Source organism: Macrotis lagotis, chromosome X (genome assembly GCF_037893015.1).
Source record: "Macrotis lagotis isolate mMagLag1 chromosome X, bilby.v1.9.chrom.fasta, whole genome shotgun sequence".
NCBI classification, from domain to species: domain Eukaryota; kingdom Metazoa; phylum Chordata; class Mammalia; order Peramelemorphia; family Peramelidae; genus Macrotis; species Macrotis lagotis.
The window spans coordinates 582,254,288-582,276,196 of record NC_133666.1 but is presented as its reverse complement, the minus strand read 5'-3'; the positions used below and the strand labels follow the sequence as shown (position 1 = coordinate 582,276,196).

At 36.1% G+C, this 21,909-nt stretch overlaps 1 protein-coding gene across 2 annotated transcripts in view; it reads right to left on the bottom strand.

Moving 5' to 3' along the window:
- The window catches only part of COL14A1 (collagen type XIV alpha 1 chain), a 265,288-nt gene that overhangs the window by 184,600 nt on the left and 58,779 nt on the right, over nucleotides 1–21,909 (bottom strand). For both annotated transcript variants that reach the window (XM_074201475.1, XM_074201474.1), the window contains exons 6-7: nucleotides 6,639–6,794; nucleotides 4,975–5,094 (exon numbers count right to left, since the gene is read on the bottom strand). In XM_074201475.1, coding sequence (XP_074057576.1) covers nucleotides 4,975–5,094; nucleotides 6,639–6,794 — 276 coding nt within the window. The remainder of the gene's footprint in view (nucleotides 1–4,974; nucleotides 5,095–6,638; nucleotides 6,795–21,909) is intronic.

The window sequence follows — 21,909 nt, the reverse complement described above, 5'->3', positions numbered from 1 at the left end:
TCTAAGGAACAATCTATTTATTCCTACACTCTCTAGTGTTTTTAATAAGAATGGGTGCTGTATTTTGTCAAAGGCTTTTCCAGCATCTATTGAGATAATCATATGATTTCTGTTAGATTTGTTACTGATATAGTCAATTACACTAACAGTTTTCCTAATATTGAACCAACCCTGCCTTCCAAGGATAAATCCTTTCTGGTCATAGTATATTATCCTAGTGATAACTTGTTGTAATTGTTTTGCTAAGATTTTATTTAAAATTAGGGAAACTGGTCTATAATTTTCTTTCTCTCTATTTTAACTCTTCCTTTTTTGGGTATCAGCACGATATTGGTGTCATAGAAGGAAGTTAAGCACCTATTTTTCCAAAGAATTTATATAGAATTGGAACCTATTGTTCCTTAAATGTTTGATAGAATTCATTTGTGAATCCATCTGGCTCTGGAGATTTTTTCTTAGGGAGTTCATTGATGGCTTATTGAATATCTTTTTTTCTGAGATAGGGTTATTTAAGTATTTAATTTCCTCTTCATTTAACCTGGGCAACTTATATTTTTGTAAATATTCATCCATTTCACTTAGATTATCAAATTTAGTGGCATACAATTGGACAAAATAATTCCAAATTATTATTTTAACTTCCTTCTTATTAGTGGTGGTATTCCATTTATGATATTAGTAATTTGGTTTTCTTCTTTCTTTTTTTAAATCAAATTAGCCAAAGGTTTATCAATTTTATTTTTTTCTTAAAACCAAGTCTTAGTTTTATTTATTATTTCAATAATTTTCTTACTTACAATTTTATTAATTTCTCCTTTAATTTTAGATTTGGTATTTAAATGGTATTTGGTATTTAATTGGGGTTTTTTAAATTATTCTTTCTCTAATTTTTTTAGTTGCATGCTTAGTTCATTGATTTCCTCTTTCTCCATTTTATTTATGTAAACATTTAAAGATATAATATATTCCCTAATACCTGCCTTAGCTGTATCCCATAAGTTTTGATATGTTGTCTTGTTATTGTCATTATCTTGGATGAAATCATTAATTCTATCTATGATTTGTTGTTTGATCTACTCACTCCTTGAAATAAGGTTATTTAGTTTCCAATTAGTTTTAGGTCTATCTCTCCATGGCCCATTATTGCACATGATTTTTATTGCATTATGATCTGAGAAAGAAGTATTCACTATTTCTGCCTTTCTGCATTTGATTGTAAGGTTTGTATGCACCAGTACAAGGTCAGTTTTTGAGTAGGTGCCGTGTACTTCACGATAAAAACATATATTCCTTTCTATCCCCCATTCAATTTTCTCCAAAGGTCTATTTTGCCTGTGTTTTCTAATATTCTATTTATCTCCTTATCTTCCTTCTTGTTTATTTCATGGTTAGATTTATCGAAATCTGAGAGAGGGAGCTTGGGGTCTCCCACCAGTAGAGTTTTGCTATTTATGCCTTCCTGTAACTCATTTAGCTTCTCCTCTAAAGATCTGGATACTATGCCACTTAGTGAATACATATTTAGTATTGAAATAGCTTCATTGTCTATGGTACCTTTTAGGAGAATATAGTTTCCTTCCTTATATCTTTTAATGAAGTCTATTTTTGCAACTGCTATGTTTGCAATAAGAATTGGTACCCCTGTCTTTTTCACTTCAGGTGAAGCCAAATACAGTCTGCTCCAACCTTTTGCCTTTACTCTATACTTATCTGATTCAAATGAGTTTCTTGTAAGCAGCATATTGTAGGATTTTGGTTTTTAATCCACTCTGCTACTTGCTTACATTTTATGGGAGAGTACATTCCATTCACATTCAAAGTTATAATTACTAACTCTTTATTGCCCTACATGCTATCTTCCCTCTGTTTTCCCTTTTTTTACCTTATACCTATTCCCCAATATTTTGCTTCTGAATACCACCTTCTTCACTTTGTTTCTCCCCCTCATGTCCAATCCTCCTTTCTTTCCCCTTTCCCTTTGCCACTTCTTCCTTCCATTCATTCTGTTAGTTCCTCTTTTCCTCCCCCTCCCCCTTCCCCCTTTTAATACTTGAGAGGTAAGCTAAGTTTCTTAATTGAGTGTGTGTATGTTAATCTTTTTTTTGAGTGTGTGTATGTTAATCCTTCTTCGAGCCAAATCTGATGAGACAAAGATTCAAGCAGTTCTTACCTCCTCCCTTCTTCCCCTCTATTTCAATAGTTCCTTTGTACTTTTTATGTAATGTTATTTATCTCATTCAATCTCCTCCATCCTCCCATCTCTTTACTGTCCCCCCATTTAAGGAGATATTGTTTTTAAATCATTCTATCAGTCACAGAGAAGTCATGAGTGTCTATTACTTCTGCTAAGTATATTCTCTCTAATAGAGTTACAATTCTCCAGAATTACAAGAAACTTTCTCCCAGGTGGGGATTTAGCCAGTTTTATCTTACTGGATAGCAGTTTTGTTTTTCTTTTCCATTTTTTTTACCTTTTCATGGATCTCTTGAGTCTCCTTTTTGAAGTACAAATGTTCTATTTAGCTTGTTTTTTCATCAGAAAAAGTTGTAAGTCCCCTATTTTGTTAAATGTACATATTTTCTCCTAGAAGAGAAGGCTCAGTTTTGCTGAATAGTGAATTCTTGGATGCATTCCTGGATCCCTTGCTCTTTGAAATATCATATTCCAAGCCCTTTAATCCCTTAATGTTGATGCAGCCAGGTCCTGTGTAATCCTGACTATGAATCCTTAGTATATAAATTGTTTCTTTCTGCTGCTTGCAGTATTTTCTTTTATCTGATTGTTCTGGAATTTGGCCACAATATTCCTTGGTGTTTTAATTTTGGGATCCCTTTCTGAAGGGGACTGATGTATTCTTTCAATAACTATTTTGCCCTGTTGATCCATGATAACAGGTTAATTTTCCATCACTAAATCCTGAAATATTGTTCCAGGCTTTTTTATCCTCAATGTTTTCAGTTAGCCCAATGATTCTTAAGTTGCCTCTTCTGAATCTATTCTCTAGGTCTGTTGTGCAGATGAGGTATTTTATGTTTTCTTCTGTGTTTTCAATTTTTTGGTTTTGTTTAACAGATTCTTATTGTCTCATGAAGGCATTAGCTTCCCCAGATTCCAATCTATTTTGTAAGAGAATTGTCTTCATTTACCTTTTGCAACTCCTTTTCCAATTGTTCAATTCTATTTTTGAAGGATTTTTCCATTTCCTCAATTGTATTTCTCCAAGGATTTGCTTTCTTGTTGTGGGGTGTTAATTTTCTGTTGTGTTTCCTCTCCCACTTTTTCTAATTCATTTTTAAACTCCTTCCTGATCTCTTCTATGGAGTCTTTCTGGACTGGAGACCAATTCATAGTCTCCTCAGAAGTTTTAGCTCTCTCTGAGTTAGGATCTTTGTCTTCAAGGTATTTTTCCATCAACCACCCCTTTCTGCTGACTTTTCTTCATTTGCCTAAGATCTTGTGTTGAGGGAAGGTCTGGTTCACAGATCTTTGGAATTGAAATCTCTAGTGGGGATTAGCTAGAGACTTGATTCACAGGGTTTAGTAACTCCAAGTGGGCCGGTCAGTAGGGGATGCCAGACACTTTCTCTGGAGTGAGTGTCTGTGACCTGGATTTGTGGTTACTCCCTAAACCTGGGGTGGAGGGAGCTGCAGGGTCTGGATTATCCTGGAACAATGTGGGCTGTGCCCTCAGCCTATATAGTTAATGTTCTTATTATTCACTCTGAGGGAGATCTGCTGCCCCACACCTGAGCCTTGGTGGAGTGGCTGGGGGAGCTGTTACTGTGTTTGTTCTGGGAAGATTCATTTTCTCCCACAGGGATTGGGAGAACTCAACTGGAAAAAGGGGGACTCCAATGAAAATACAGGGCTCACAGCCCTGGTCTTCTAGACCAGCCAAGCTGACTGGATAGATGTCTAAACACAAGCTGCAACTCTCCCACCTGCTGCGCTGGAACTCTCCCTCTAACATTGCTGAAGCAGTCCAATCCACAGCTCACACAGTCAAAACTTTGTTCCACACTGCTGTTCTTAAGATAGTCCCTGGACCTCACCCTGCCACCCCTGCATAAGCTCTCTACCCTCTGTCCCCAGCTCATCCTCGCTCCCCTGAGACAGACCTTGTTGGTTGATGTTCTTCTCTTAGGTTCTTTTTCTGGGTATTGAGGATCTAAATCCTGTTAAGAGGCTTGATTCATATTATTTCTGAGGGAAAGCCAAGAGACCTTAGCACTGTGCTTGGTTTCTCTCTACCATCTCTGCCAGAAGTCCTAACCAAAGATCCACCCAATGACTTTCAATGTAAAAAACTATCATTTACCTACTATCAGAAATGGTTATAAGAAACTATCTATATTACTTTTCTCACTAATCCCAGTCTACAAAACCATTTTCACATTAAGAACTGATTGAAAATAAAAGGTGATGATAATGCTATGATGGGAATACTTTTCACTAGGGAAAGAGGTATCTTACTAATTTTTTAAAAAGAATTTAAAGTTTTAGGAAAGATAAAAAAGCATAAACTATGAGCTTCAAGCATAATACCTGAGATTGGTAGGTCAAAATCTTATCTTTATTTCCATTTAGTCTAATGCAGTCAGTCCTCTTTGGGACTCTAATTGTTTTCTGTTTTTTTTGGGGGGGGTTAGTTTTTCCAAGGCAATGGGGTTAAGTGGCTTGCCCAAGGCCACACGACTAGGTAATTATTAAGTGTCTGAGGCCAGGTTTAAACTCAGGTACTCTTGATTCCATGGCCAGTGCTCTATCCATTGTGCCACCTAGCCTCCCTGTTTGTTTTTGTTTTTTTTTTTCCTGAGAGGTTTTGCCTCCTGATAATATCTTTGGAGTAGAAAAAATCCAAATATGTTTAGTAATAGATTAGTTGAAACATGTTAAACTAAGTGACAGTACAGAAAAATGAAAGGTAGTAAAAGGAGAGCTGTTAAGTTTGGGGACAGCACACAATGAAATACCTGTTAAAGTGTTTCCTCCCTTGTATGGTAGATTCCGGACAGCATCAATCACTGCATCCTTAGTACTAAAGGTATTCAGATGCCATTCTATCCGAGGGTCACCACTGTATTGTGCAAGGCCTAACAAAGAAACAGGAAGACGTTCATGGCAATAGATGAACTTGTCATTGAGATGTGATTACTAGATTCCTCTAAACAAATAGTCTTTGAAATTTGCTTCCTTGAAGGACAAACTGTTGTGTTTTTCTTTACTTAATTTGAGTGCAAAGTGCTTAGAGTTTGCCTTTTCACTTCTCAAAAGAATGACTTTATTTAATGACTCTTTAAAGAAGTTAAATCATGAGTTACATGATGAAATTAATACATTGTTCAAAAGTTTCCAGTGTCTTTATTGACCAGCCTTAATTTGGCAAAGCTTCTCTTGGACTATGAAATTGTGTCCAATTTTCTTAGTTCCAAGTTTGGAAGAATTTGACTTCTCACAGACCTTCCTAAGTTATGAAGGACTGATTATTCAACTATGATTTTATAAACATGAAAGAATATGTCCATTAGTTTTTATTAGAGAGTATAATTTTAAATGTTTTTCAAAAAAGAGGGTTGTTTTGAATGCTCAACATTAATAATTCTGTACTTGACAAAGTTAGTAATGATATTTATTCTTTTTTATTTCTTTGCTTGTGATTTTCTTTTTCTTTTTTTTTTTTTTTTGCAAAGCAATGGAATTAAGTGCCTTGCCCAAGGTCACCCAGCTAGATAACTATTAAGTATCTGAGGCTGGATTTAAACTCAGATCCTCCTGACTCCAGGGCCAGTGCTCTATCAACTGCACCATCTAACTGTCCCAATGTTATTTATTCTTAAACAAATTGAGAGGTGGGGGTAGGGCGAGTGGAGAGGAAGGTCAGCCTTTGTAATTTTACTGGTAAAGGGAAAGCTTCCTCTCCCAAAAACAGATCAATAAGTCTTCAACTTAATAGTCTTAAAAGTTATGTAGGACTCTGGGAAATTAAGTACCAATATGTGTCAAAGAGGATATTTGAATCTGGGTGTTTCTGACTCCTAGGCCTAGGGTCTAGGACATACAACCTATGGAATCTAAACATAATACAGCAAATTTTACCTCCATCAATGTCCTTGAAATTTGGAACTTACCTTAGAATTCTCAAAGACCACACCAGGCAAGGAAGATAGAAAGACTGCTTTTCCAAAGACTAGTCTAACAAAATCTGGAAGAGCTAATCACCAACCACCATACTGGTCTCAGAGTGATGAATTTTTCTGCTATGGGAGCTTCCAAGGACCACCAAATAAAGCTTAGAGATTGTAATCTATCTCAATGGAGTTTGTATACATACCAGTGAAATCACAGGTCTCTAAAATATTGGCATGGGCAAGTCTATGTTTACCCTTTCTCTTGTAAATGTTCATGCTTTAATTTCTTTAAAGAATCATTGAATAAAAGAGTCAAAGAAACCCATTCATCAGTTGTGCTATATAGTTAAGGATTATATTATATATGTTATATTAGGCAAAATTCGAAAGTGTCAGCAATATTGCCACCCACTACAGAACAAGGTTTTACTGTGTCTGTAATGCCTAAATATGGAACAATTGTATGTTCAATTTATTGGCACTGATAATATTCAAACTATAAACATTACCTATCCGAGTTTTATTTTCTCCCACATTGAATGCCGTCACCAAATTTTCCAAGAAAAGACGAACCAGTCTGAAATTGTATCTCCCAATGCTCCATGAGCCATCTACCAGGATCACAATATCGGCAATGGCTGGTGTTTTGCATACAAATTTGTTTTCTGTAAATAAAAGTAAGAAGAATAAATAGTGATTTATTAATTGAGAAGAAAATTCATACCAGTGACTATGTCTTAATTTCCTTCAGGTTCATTTTTCAAAATTTAGACCTAAGAGCCCAATCTGATTATCAATAAAGAAATGCTACCAAAGTTTTATGACCATTCTCTTGAATTTGTTGTTGTTGTTTTCATCATTTTTCAGTTGTTTCCAACCCTCTGGACCACATTTGGGGTTTTCTTGGCAGAGATACTGGAGTAGTTTGCCATTGCCTTCTCTAGTTCATTTTACAGATGATAAAATGGAGGCAAACAGGGTTAAGGGACTTGCCCAGTAACTGAATTTGAACTCACAAAGATTAATTTTCTTAAGTCCATGTCCAGTACTCTATCCACTATGCAATCTAGCTGCCCCAGATTCATTTTACTAAAAGAAAATCACAGGAATGATTAGAGAATAAAGCCAATAGTCTGGAAATACTTGAGAAAAATGCTGGCAACTTCACAACACCCTGGCAAGTTGCATCTTGCTTTTAAGCTATTCTACAACATGGTGTCTGTGTTTTGTCATTCAATTTTGGGTTTTGTCCTATAGGCTCTCTCCAGGAAAAGATCTAGGTAATGTCTAAGGGTAGGATAAAGGCAAATTAAAATTGGAAGATTTCCAGGAAGCAGTCTGAACTCTTGCATTCAGAGTTTATGTTGGAAGGAAGAAATACCAGGAAAGAAATGTGGATTTTATGAATTCAAGGAAAGAACAGATTCAAATGGTTGGTTTTGAAGAGACTGAAAAAAAAATAATAAAAAGAGGCTGAGAGTAGAATTTAGGCTATATGTCAAATGGAGTTTACAGCAGGACTAGGAGGTAAATAAATATCTCCAAACTCAAGTTCCCTTGATGGCTTATCTATATAATAATAAATTTCTGGTGCTAAAATATTGAATTAGAAGAGCAGTCAAATATATTCATCTCTAAAGCAAACCAACATTTTGCCAGAGGAATTTCACATTTTTAAATCAGTTCTTGATCTATATTGATATATCAGGCTTCTTCTTTCTAGTTGAAAAACCATCTATACAAATTAAGCATCAAGATCCATAGCACAAAGACTAAGTTAGTTTGTTGTTTGTCCTTTGTTTTTGAAAAGGACCAGTGATATCAGAGGTGCTGTCTTGACTTGCAAGTGGATAGACTTAAGTGAGGCAGAATTGCACAAAATTGTCAGTCTCACTCTCTCTTCTAGACACCCAATCATCAAAGTGGCAATGCCAGTGCTGACTGGGATTCAGTGAATGATCTTGATGTCACTGTCTGATCAAGCTCTAAGCATTCTATAGAGCCTGCTCCTATTGCCTTCATGGCCATTGGAACAAATGTTCTCATCCACCCACTTAAACACCCCCCCAACTCACTGATGGGTTTGAAACCTATCAGTTATCCTCAATGTGATTTAGCTTTTTGCCCAGACAGTTTACCAGAGTGTGGCTGCTATGCACTCTCCAGCTTGTTGAGTGCTAGATGGACACTGAACATGTATGAGCAGCCTTGGAAAGAGCAAGCGCTTACAGCAAAGATACTAATACTCCTTAAACAACTCATACACCTTGGCTTATGTAGGCAGAGCTCAAAAAACCCAAATCTGATGAAAAACTATTTTACCAAATCCCTTCTTCCAAGTCATAAGAAATAGGAGAACATTATGGAGTATGTAGTATCATAGATGAAATATGAATTTATTGGTTGTCAGTCTTCATTCTTGGAGAGGATCAAAATGACACCATATATTGGAGTCAAAGTACTAATTTGCTCAAGTGTGGTTGATCAGACCAAAGTGATCACAGAAGGTTCTACTAGAGGTCAGACACAAATAGTCCTTATGAACATTTGGGTGGAGAAATCTCTAAATTTGGGCATTTCATGTTTCTGAGAGTCAAATTATAACTAGCCAGAAGAGTATGAGGGGAGCCCCAGAAATATTCCAAATCTAGTCAGTCACAACGAAGCTAAGTCACTGAGTGACAAAAAGCCTCTATCTGAAGTTTCCTTGTAGAAAACTGGAACTTTCCTGTATTGCCAAAGTTGGAACATGATACCAAACCCAATTTTAGTTCAAATGACTAGTATTCCATTTGTCCTCCAAAATGTGGTGGTCATCAGTACAGTCATAACTCTTTTTATTGTTCAGTGAACATTTTTTTCCAATGGAAGACTATAAGAAGTCGTAAAGTAAAAGTCAGCTTGGTTTTCTGATGTAGCCTACATAGGACAGTTTAGGATGATTAATCAAATGAGGAGGCTCTTCAAGACCCCCAAATCTATTCATTTTTTCACTTTGAGAATAAAACAGCTTTTATCTTTTCTGAAAAGGATACAGGTAGTGTTCAGAATATTCAATTTCCCCCTCCAACAAGAATTCAAACTTCTAGAATATGACCTTGTGACCCAGAAGCAGCCAGGTATGGATTAGACTAGCTGCCCACAGAGTCCTTCCCTCTCTGAAATACATTATCTAATATTCTTTCCACTACACTTTAAAAAGCAATGTATATATATATATATATATATATATATATATATGTATATATGAAAAAAATATATATATATGTACCTTTTCAGTATAGGGAATTCTAGAGGAAACATATCCTCAGAGTCACTCTAGAGCCTGAAATATTAAGTGACTCATCCAGGATCTTACAGTCAGTATACATTAGAGTCATAACAGATAATGAACTCAGGTAAGGACTCAAAACTAGGTCTTTCTGACTCTTGGGTTGGCTCTGTGTTTCTTTCATCTATTTTCTCAAGAGCTTTCAAACTTAAGAAATCACTCTTACTAATGTAAAATAATAATAATAATAATAATTTCTATAGATAGAACTTTGTTTTACAAAATGATTCATAAGTATCATCTCATTTGATTCTTGTAACAGTCCTAGGAGATAAGGTGCTCTTATTGACCCCATTTTTACAGACAAAGAAGATGTTTATCCTTCATCAGGGAAGAAAATCAGGGAGGTAATTACATGACAAGCACAAGAATTGAATTTTAATTAGGGAGGAGGGGGCTGTGCTAAGTCAACAGCTTCACTTTCTCCTTCAGAGCCATCTGGGTGCAGTTGGCCAGATATGAATCAAGACGACTGGAGATGGCCCTGGATGAGAAGATGAAGAAAATGAGTCACTGAAAGGTGACTGTAAAAGATCACACAGCTAGCAAGTGCTTGAAGCTGGATTTGAACTCAGGTCTTCTTGACTCCAACAGTATCCATCCATTGTACCACCTGGACACCTTAAGGAAAAAAAATCTCTTCTATGAAATAGTTTTCACTATAGCATTAATATTTTAAAATAAAGGGAAATAACAGTTGTTGTTTTCCAAGAGAGATTTTTTAAACTATGAAACAAGTTACACTGCAATTTGATACATAAAAAAAATAAATCACACTTCCTTTATTAGATGTAAGCCTTCTGGCTACCCAGACACCCAATCAGCTTATGGCATTTGATGATATCTAGTAATCAGATTTGGCTATACTAATCTTGCTTGTGTTCATTTATATTTTTCATGACTTGAAATTGGAACTGAATGAAAAACAATCATTTACTGACTCTAATCAAACTCGGCTTTTCCAAAAAACTTCATAATGGAATTGACACAAATGTTAAGCTTTCTTTATCAATCCAATCTTTTCTTTTTTCCCCTTATGAAACTAAGAAAATGCCAAGTAGGCAAGGATTTAATTCAATAACTCAGACATTTGAAGGAATACCCACAAAATATTATTTTATTTAAATTGCCTCTTGGTGAATAAAATTCAATTTTCCATATTTTTTATAAATTCTAAATTTGTGGTAAACACACTTGTAACATGTCCTTATAGAGCATTTCAATAGAATTATCACAGAACCACTACTGAGAAGACTTTAGGTAATCCCATAAAACAGGTACAGATGAAAAGATAAGGATGAGGTCCTTAGAGTATTAAAAAAGGGTTGTTTTGTAATATATGGAATAACATCAATTTTGACAGATCTATTTATTCTATTCATCTAGCTTATGAGTTTATCTCAATCACTGCAGAGTTTTACAAAATTAAAGAAATGGTACAGTCCTTAGAGCAGAAATCCTCTAAGAGTTCCCAGACAGATAGGCATCCAACTTCTACTGAGACATGTAGCCCTTGGATGGTAAGTACTGTAAAAATAATGTACATGGAAACAGCTGAATCTGATCAAACAGATATTTGGAGTGCATGACCTCCCAAGGCAAGACTATTCCAGTTTTGAATAATTCTGATTATTAGGAAGTTCTTCCTGATATTAAGCCAAAAGTGGCTTCAAAAAATAACTTCCACTCAAAAGTCTTAGTTTTGCCTCTTGGAACAGCATAAAACAAGTCTATCATCTCAGCTACATGACAGTCTTTTAAGTATTTGAAAATAGCTGTCACATCTCTCCTTAATTAGTAAGCAAAAATGTCCCCAGTTGTTTCAATTCTTTCTCAGCATGGTTTCCAGATTCCTCACCATTGTGATTGCATCTGGCTCTAACCCCTAAATACAGTCTAGTTTCTCAGGATTTCTCTTAAAATGTGGCACCCAAATAAAATAACAAATGTAGTCCACTGGCCAAATGTCTGTTTTTGTGTAGTTTGTGAGCATACACTCTTAACTTGCAGTGTATAAAAAAAACAAAAGACAGGCCAGATTTGACCCACAGGCCATAGTTTGCCAAACCCTTCCCTAGTGGGTGTGTATGTAGCCTGATCCATACAAATATAAAACCTTTTTTGGTTAAATAAATATATAAAATAGGAAATATTTTTCATTGCATAACAAATTCACTATACTGGGAGTCACAAGACCTGGTGTCAATCCTTGTTCTTCCAAATCCTAAATATATTGTTTATGGTATAGTGAGTGACTTCAGATGTCTTAGCCTCGATTTCTTCATCTGAAAAATGGATCTCCCTACAGTTGTCATAGGGAACATACAAGATAAGACAAAAAAGCTGTAAGAACTCTTATAAGTGTAAATCTGTACTTATAGGATTAGACTTAGCCTAGAAGATGTCTAATGGTTTGTGAAATTACCTGCAAATTTTCATATGGGAGGAAATACTAGAAATTATTCCAGTTTTGTGACTCAGCACCAGCTGACTTGATTTATGCCCATCTTTCAGCCTTACAGAAGAAGCTCTTTGTTCAATTGGCTTGCTATGCAGCCAGACTCCCAAGGAAGATGTCTCAGAGACGGCACAGTTTCTAGAGACTGAGCTCAGTCCATCTTTGTCCTTATCTTCTAGAAGCTGGTAATTGGTTTGCTCTGCTTCTATTCTGGCCTCAAGAATATTCCAAAGCCTCCAGATATCAGAGGTCAAGCACTGTGCCAACCGTAGAGAGACCCAAATGCCAGGGAAGCCAACTGAACGCCTATAAGCTAAGGGTCAATTGTTCAACAAGCATATATGATGTGTTGAGGTCAGTTAGATGGTGCAGCGGGTAGAGTGCCTGCCCTAAAGTCATTTCCTGATGACATGCACTAATTGTGTGACCTTGGACAAGTCATTTAATCCTGACTGCCTAGCATCCAGGGCCATCTCCAGTCATCCTGATTCATATATGGCCACTGAATTGGCTAGCTCCAGAGGAGAAAGTGAGGCTGGTAACAGTACAGCCTGCTTCATGTGCATGTCAGGTGATGACCTCCCTAGTGTCATGATCTTCTTCAAAAATGAAAGACAGACATCACCATCATCACTATGGATTCAATACCATGCCAAGTCCTAGGGATACAATAGTCTCTGCCTTCTAACTGGAAATATACATACATATATATATATATATATATGTGTGTATGTATGTATACACACACATATACATATGTATGTATGTATGTATATAGTAATCTCAGAGGAAATGACAGCAAGGTCAATCTGGAAAGCCCTCCTGCAGAAAGTGGGATATAAGAAAGGAAGAAACAAGTAAAGATGAGAGAGCGAAGATAAGGTACAGCCTTTTCAAAAGCCTGGAATTAGGAAAAGAATTGTCATGTATAAGTATGATGATGTTAAGTGACTTGCCCAATGACATACAACTAATAAGTGTCAAGAATCTGAGTTCAAATTTGAAATCAGGTCCTTCTACCTCCAGGGCTGGTGCCTTATCCACTGCACCACTTAGCTACCCTCATCACATAGCATAGAGTAGCTGAATCCTAAACTATTTGAAGTGAAGTAAAGTATAAGAAGACTGAAAAGGTAGGAATGTTTTAAATGTTAAATAGAGGGTTGATACTTATTGCAACCCCAAGTGATTCATAGGCGTGGGCAGCAGGTCACTCCATTACCATGGACAGTTCTTTTGAGCTTGTAAGGATTTTACAAATACAAAAAATGGCCATAATAAAATAAACAAGCAAATAAAATAGCCCCCCCCTTAGTTGCCTCATTCCCATAATCTTCAGTTTACTGTAGAAATTAAATAAATATGAAGCCATAAATTCTCAGCTTTTTTGTATCGTGGACCCTTTGGTGAGTCTGATGAAACCTATGGATCCTCTTTAAAAAATGTTTTAAATAGATAAAACACAAAGGATTCACAATGTAAAACAATAATATTTTAATATAATTATCATTAATCTCAGTTTAGAGTTTTGAGATGTTGATAAATCAACATTCAATTAAGATGTCCTGAAGGCAATTAGGGGATGTAGGTCTGAAACTGAGAAAACATTTAAGGGAGGCAGAACCAAGTGAAAGAGTAAAGGCGGGGACTACCCCAAGCCCCTCCAAATACCTTTAAATAAAGACTCTAAACAAATTTTAGAATGGCACAAATAATGTAGTGAAACAATTTTCCAGTCCAAGATAACTTAGAAGATCAGCAAGAAAAGTCTGCTGCACCAGGATAAAATAAGAAGTCAGTTCAGTTCAGTGTAGGTCAACTGGGACCCAGCAAACCACAAGCAGGTCTTGGGGCAACTGAATCTGGTGGCAGTGGCAATTTCCAGACCTCTCAGCCCATAGACAGTAAAGGACTCAGATAGGGGTCATCAGGAGATTTACAAGAATCCCTTTGCTCACACCAGGGGAAGTTCTCTGTTGCATTGTGTATACTTGGATCTAGGTAGTAGACCTCAGTCTTTTTCCCAGGGTGAGGAGCACTAGCATAATAGAGTTTACCTCTTTCTGGAAGCAGGAAACCTGGTCAGAGTTCCAGGTTTGAAAAGAGTCCTTGTGGTCACTAAGTGCTTAGTACAGGAGAGTAAACACACCTCTCTTTATACTGCCTTGGAAAAGCCAAAAAAATTTACAAGTCCCCAGAATTACTTCTGAAAAACCTGAAACTTAGGAAAGAGAGCCCCACTTTAGCATGGAAATAAAAAAATCAAGAAATAGACTGGAAAAATGTACAACAACAGAAAAAATATGTCAATAGAAGGTTAGCATGGTTACAAAGAAGATCAAAACCTACACTCAGAAGAAGATAACAAAGTCAAAATTACTGCGTCCAAAACGTCAAAGAAAAATATGAATTTGTCTCAAGCTGTGGACGAGCTCAAGAAAGATTTTAAAAATCAGGAGAGGAAAAATGAATGATTGGGAAGAGTGATGCAGGAAAATCATGAAAAAAGAGTCACAAAGAAGAGTTCACAAAGGAGGCACAAGCAATACTAATGAAAATAACACCTTCAAAACTGAATAGGCCAAATGTAAAAAAAGATATAAAAATTCATTGAGGATAAGAACTCCTTATTGACCAATTGGAAAAAGGGATACAAAAACTCACAGAAGAAAATAATTCCTTAAAAATTTGAATTCGGCAAGTGGCAGTTAATGACTTTATAAGACATAAAGAAACAATCAAAGACAATCAAATGACAAAAAAATAGAAGAAAGTGTGAAATATCTCATTGGACAAAAAGATGTCAGGACTGGAAATACATGCTTAGGAGTCACAGGCACAGAAATGGGTAGCTGAAACTGTGAAGTGGAATGAGATTGGCAAAAGAACAAATGCAGAGAGAGAAGAGTCAAGGACAGACCTTGGAGAACTCCTGTAGCAAGGGCAAATTAAAGTATGTAGAAGTAGTTAAGGAGAGAGGAGTGGTTTTATTGGTCAAAGGAGTATTAGAGAATCTTTTAAATTGAGGATGGAGAGAATATCCAGGAGGAATGGTCAACAGTGCTAATAAACACTTCTCAAAGGTCAAAGAAAATGAATACTAAAAGAAGGCCATTAGATTTTACCACTTGGATCATCATTGTTTTCAGCAGTATGGCAAGAATGAAGACATGCTTGGAAAGGAGTAAGGAATCAGTGGGTAGTAAAGAAGTGAAGGCTTGGAGGGTTGGTGGATTTTTTTCATCCACAGCAAAAAAAAAAAATGAAGTCCATCTACTAAAGTGTAATCTCCTTATTGGAGGGAGATGTTGTTCAGTTAATGTATGACTCTTTATGACCCCCTTCATGGTTATATCTGACTTTCCTTGGCAAAGATACTGGAGTGATTTGCCATTTCCTTCTCTAGCTTATGTTACATATGAAAAACTGAGGCAAACAGGGATAAATGACTTGCCCATAGCTGGTAAAGATGTGAAGTTAATTCTGAACTCAGAAAGATAAGACTTCCTAATTCCAAGCCCACTTATCACCTAATTGCTTCATTGGAAGAAAAATTCATACCAAAAGAATAATGAATCTTGAAATCTTATAGTTAATAATGTACTCATTTTAGAACCATATGAATTCAGTCATCTTATAAATATATAGCATCATACACCTTTTTATATGCTGATTAACTTTCCTCAAGCTACTGCATTCTCTTTAGTAGGGCTCTAAGAATCAATCAATCAGCAAGTATATATTAAGTCCCTAAGATGAGTCTACCTGCTGGGGATACAAACACAAAAGCAAGTCATTTCCTACCCTCAAAGAACTTTTATGCTACTAGGGAAACAGAATATATCTTGAATTGTAGTGATCGTGATATGTATAAGCTTGGGTCTAGATTATCATGAACATTTTCTATTTTGGTTTTGTTGGCAAGGTGTTAAATGATTTGCCCAAGGTCACATAGCTAAATAAATATTAAATGAGTTCACATTTGAACTCAGGTCCTCCTGACTCCAGGGTCGGTGCTCTATCCACTATGCCACCTAGCTGTCCCATTATGAAGGTTTTATAAGAAGTCTCAGTGTTCTCATTTGTCACACTCTTTCTAAATTATGACTCCCACAGCAAGAGGTGGTAGAAAGTGGAGAAAGGGGGAAACAAGCATAACGTAAGACTGATGACAATGTGCTAATACTGGCTAGCTTCTGATGGCTTGGTGAAAATCTGGATGGGTTGAAGGAAGCAAAGGAATGAAATTATGTCATATGGGTAGATAACAAACCACAATTCAAGTGAATTTTTATAACCAAATTCCCAGAGGCTCAGTATTTATAATGAACTAGTCCTTGGAAAAAGCCACAGAGTCAAATCATTAATAGGAAGAAGTCATCTGGGGAAACTGAAGTCCTCTCCCCATCCCATAATAAAACCACACAATTAATTGTATATGACATTGTTTCCCATCCACATGCCTCCATGTACTGCTGCTTTTGTTTTCTTCCCCATTGTATTGGGTTTTTAACACCAACAACCCAAGATCAGCAGCTGCCACTGACAGAGAAAGGATAGACCAGAGTCAAGAAGTCGAATGTGTATATATTGGTGTCCTTGGAAGTAAGTATGAGAGAGAAAATGCTGTTATGTGGATTATCTGCTATGATCCCAGGCAATGCTCATCTTCATCTGCACATATAAATTAGAGTAGATGCCTTTATAAACTTCACAATATACAAAGGCAGCTCACTGACTCACTCATGGAGGAAGGGAGGAGGGAAATAGATGAAAGATGAAAAAAAGATTAAAAAAACATCAATAGTGGCAGAAAATTAGCAGAAATACATATGTCAGTGCACTTCCTCAGCCTCTCTAAATATTTGTTGAATCTGACCTTAGGATATTTGGATTGTCAATCATTCTCCCTGCACAGCTATATTCACAAAATAAACTACATTACCACCCACCAACACATGTTTCCAAAGCTCTTATATGCAATGCAATCTATTTTAGAAGAACCACTTAACTCTATTTGTTCAATTAAAACTAATGGGTGATAACTCTCCTAATCTGAGATGAGAAGGAAAGTCTTGGACCAATATGCACTATCTTAATGATTATACCCCACTTGGAAAAGAAAGTTGGTTAGGGAGTGAGCAGATGTGAAATGAAGATGATAATACTTGTATCTCTTGATTCACAGAGTCTTAGAGAAAAAAAGTGCTTTCTAATTGTCATGCTCTATTAAAATTCAAAAGGATTTTAGATTGAGATCTGGAAGTATACCAGTTTGACCCTCCCCCTTCATTTTACAGATGAAGAAACTGAGGTTTATGGTGATACTGTCAGTATCTGAAACAGAATTTTGAATTCAATCTTTTATGATTCCAGGTCCAGTTCTATTACACCACACTGCTTCTAATTAACTTAGAAGTTTTATTTCTTGCTTATTCTGCCAACTTTATAGGCTTGTTGTTTGTATGATACTGATAATAATGATAATAGCTTCTGTTTATGAAAGTGCTTTGACATTTATAAATTATTTTACATGCTTGAGCTCATTTGACCCTCAAAACAACACTGAGTTGGATAGTACACAAATTATTATCACCATTTTACTAATAAGGAAATTGAACGTTAGAGTAATCATCAAAATGATTTTCTTAAAGGACAAATTTGACATGTTCCTCACCCACTCATTAAACTCTTGTGGCTCTCTATACACTAAGGATCAAGTACCAACTCCTTGACTTTTTGTAATTTTTATTTATGGCAATGAATTTAAGTGACTTGCCCAAGGTCACACAGATAGGTAATTAAGTGTCTGAGGCCGGATTTGAAATCAGGTCCTTCTGACTCCAGAGCCAGTGCTCTACCCACTGTACCATCTACCTGCCCCAACTCCTTGACTTTTAAGAGCCTTCACAATTTGAACCCAAGCTATCTTTCCATGCTGATTATATATTTCCACCTTTCATATGGAGCCAGCTAGGTAGTACAGTGTACTAGCCCTGGAGTCAAGAGGCCCTGAGTTCAAATCTGACTCAGACACTAGCCTTTCATTTTATAGTGGAGAAAACTTAAGAACCTAGGAATATAGTTATTTACTGCAGGTTGCTCAGCGAGTTAGTAACAAAACTTGGTATAGGCTTGGCATTTACTTTTTTCTGATTACATTACATCCCTTCCCCCTGCCCCCCCCCCACACACACACTACCACCTCCATCAAAGCATAGCAGAGTGTAAACTCTTTGGAGGAAGAGATTATTTAATTTTAATCTTTGCATTCCCAGCACACAAAATCTGGTATAAAGAAGGTACTTAATAAATGATTGTGGAATCACTAAACCAAAAGGTTCACCTGATCTAACATATTTCCCATTTCCAAGCCTACCTTCCAACCATCCCTCTTTCTGTCTTGATAGCTGTTTTGAAATAACAAATTCCAGGTGTTAATCAACATAGGATATGTGAGTCACATTTACTTAATTTTTAAATTGATAATACTCTTTTCTACATTTCCCAAAATTAAAAACTAAAGGATTTTTTCCAAAAAGCTTAATTTTTATGGGATTCTTCCCATTTTTATATTATTAAATACTAAGATATTTGATTAAAACCTGGGTACCTGGTATTCAAAAAACTTAAAGTAGAGAATTCCCAACAATGAAGCACAGTTAAATCTCACTTAGTGTATCAGCTCCTTATCCTAGATTATTAGTTTATTGTAATTTTATCTGCTCACAGTTATTTGGATAATGAAGCTCCATCTTCCCTGTTGACAAAGTTCTCAGCAACAAAGTAACCCTGAATCTAGGTAACTCCTAAGTAGAAGTATCTGTCAGGATGACAATACCTGTCTGCCCTCTGAGGGTTCAGTCTAGAGAAACAATAGAAAAAGGTTCTTTGGGGGAAGAAGGTGGATCATACATAAGAAGCACTCAATAGGCATGCCTAAGTGGTCCCACTGTGAATTCATTTCCCTAAACCAAATGAAAAGCCTTTGCCTTAATCTCTAGCACTCTTAAGGGATAGTATTTGAAGTCTTTGATCAAAATAATGACAATGATAATGATAATAATAGTAATAACAACTCATATATTGCTTCAAGTTTTACACATTAATTAATTTACCAAATTTATTCAACTTGGTAAGTAGGTGACCAGTGGATAGAGTTCTGAGCCTGGAATCAAAAAGACTAATCTTACTGAGTTCAAATCTGGCCTCAGACACTTACCTGGTCACTCAACCTTCTTTGCCTCAATTTCATCATCTGTAAAATGAGCTAGAGAAGGAAATGGCAAATTATTCCAGTATCTCTTCCAAGGAAATCCAAAATGGATGTTGAAGAGTTGGACATGATTGAAAATGACTAGCAACAACAACTTAAGAAGAAATTTTGGAATATTGAGAAGGAAAAAACCCCCCACAAAAATTTCACTTTTTGCTGACAAAACCAAGATTTATGTCTGCTTGTTCAGTATCAGAATAGAAGGAATATAATTAGTAGAAGTCTCAAAGCATAAAGACCAATGAACTTTGGTTAGCAGTCCATTAATTTAACATTAGTTATAAATTCACAGGATTATAGAGTGGGAGCTAAAAGTGAAACTCAAGAATTACATTCTTCATGAAACCTTTCCTGATTCCCCACAGCTGCTAGCGTCTCCCAACCAAAAACCACCTTGTACTTATTCTTTATAAATTTGCAGATTGTAACACAAAGTAAGTTCCAGAAGGTAAGATTAGCTTCATTTTTGAAGGTAGATTATTGCCTGGAATACAGCAGATACTTTAAAAATGTTTGCTCTATGATTTAGTTAAAATGAGGAAACTGAAGATAGTTTAAATGGCTTGTTCAATTTCAACTAGCTAATAAATGGAAGATTTTGAACCCAGTGCTTCTGATTTCAAGGCCATCAGGCTCTTTTGAGTTTCTGAAATCATATAGATTGCAATGTTCTGAAAGTTTAAGAGATACAAAAATCTACCTTCCTTCCCCTGGTTATATTTACAAACTCATTCAATAAAGATGAACATTCTTAAACTCTGCCAGGTATTGTTAACCTCTCTCCAGTATTTTTTAGACTTAGATTTCAACCAGCATTCCCTTTATTTTATTGTAGGCGAAGTCCTTATTTAGACCTCTTATTAGAACTTATTAGACCTCCAATATTTTCTCTTAAGAAATAAGTCAGGGGGCAGCTAGGTGGTGCAATGAATAGAGCACCAGCCCTGGAGTCAGGAGGACCTGAGTACAAATTTGACCTCAGACACTTAATAACTATAGCTGTGTGACCTTGGGCAAGTCACTTAACCCCACTGCCTTGCCAAGAAAAGAAAAGAAAAGAAAAGAAAAGAAAAGAAAAGAAAAGAAAAGAAAAGAAAAGCAATCTGAAAACTTCCATGATTTAAAATTGTTTGGGGAAATTTTGTAAGTTCTAGAGCAATGTGGGGGGATGGGGAAGAAGAAAGGGAGAGGAGTGCTGTCCATTCTCTGGTGCTTAAATTCATTGGTTTCTCTCTTAGAAATGCCTTAACATCAGATTTCATTCTATGAATGAATCCTTATGTTCTGATAACTCATGAAAGTAACCAAAGTTTCATATACTGTGTTATTTCCTTCAGCCAAATGAAATGTAGGACTGAGGAAACAATCATAAGGAAGCAGACCCAACACAACATTGTTGTGGAAGTGGAAGTGTTCACTTCCAAGCAGTGGCCAGTATAGAGTATAGGCTAGGTGTGCCACCATATTTGGTTCACACTCTGTGAATGCCTTTGGTGACTAACAAAATTCCTAGCAACAACTCCTCCTTGCCATTCCAGAGAAGTGAATTATTTCTCTGAAATAATTTTATTTGCCAGAGCCTCCCTCCTCCCCCATCTTGATTAGCCAGAGCTTTCTGTGACCCCTTTTATTCAGGTGAACTGTAGCTAGCTGAACTAGATCATAAGAGCCAATTTTTAAATATTTCTTCATCCACATCTCAGAGATCAACAAATGCTATAAATTAGGCCTTGTTTTACTGTTTTATTCATTATCTACCTTAAGAACATGATGGAGAAAATGTTAATAATATAGGTTAAAATTAAAAATATGTCCTGTTGGGGCAACTAGGTGATGCAGTGGATAGAGCACCAGCCCTGGAGTCAGGAGGACCTGAGTTCAAATCCGACCTCAGACACTTAATAATTCCCTAGCTGTGTGGCCTTGGGCAAGCCACTTAACCCCATTTCCTTTGGAAAAAAACCCCTAAAAACATGTCCTGTGCTTATTTTTTTTCAGACAATCAGTTATGAAACATTTACCAACACACACTTAACCATGTTTTGCTTTATTCCTAGATCAACTTCCCCTTCAATCACCTTGCCCATATGCATACCCTCTCTTATGGAGACAATTAAGGGCATAATAAAAGAGATCTTGCAATTTTAATGTGTTTTTGTTTAAATTTTAAAGCAGAAGGTCTTTCAAACTTTTGTCATGATATCAATAATCCCAGAGGACAGAAAGAATATTTTCTTTTTACTTCAATATATGAAATTCCTTGACGTCTTATCCATGAGAGTATTTTGGTCAAGACAAGTAAGCATGAGAGGTCAGATTTGAAGTTGGATGCTCTATACACTGTGCCAACTAATTGCCCTGATTTTACAATTGAGGAAATTGAGGTTCAACGAAAACCTTAAATGACAGATATGACTGAAAAAAAAACTGAAACAAAAATGAGAACAATGATAACTCCGCTCTTCAAGGGGATGTTATAAGAATCATATTAGCTACAAATGTAAAGCATTTTGAGAACTTTAAAGAACCATGTTCTTTATTTATAATTATGCTACACCTCTCAGTTTCTTAACTTGGGCTGCTTACATAAACCCCATGCTTCATAAGCTTATCTTTGTACCCTTGATCTCTAGTATGCCTGTTATTCCCATTCCACTTATAACCTCATACTCTTTTCCTTTGCTTATAATTGACCAAGATCCAGCAAGCAAATCA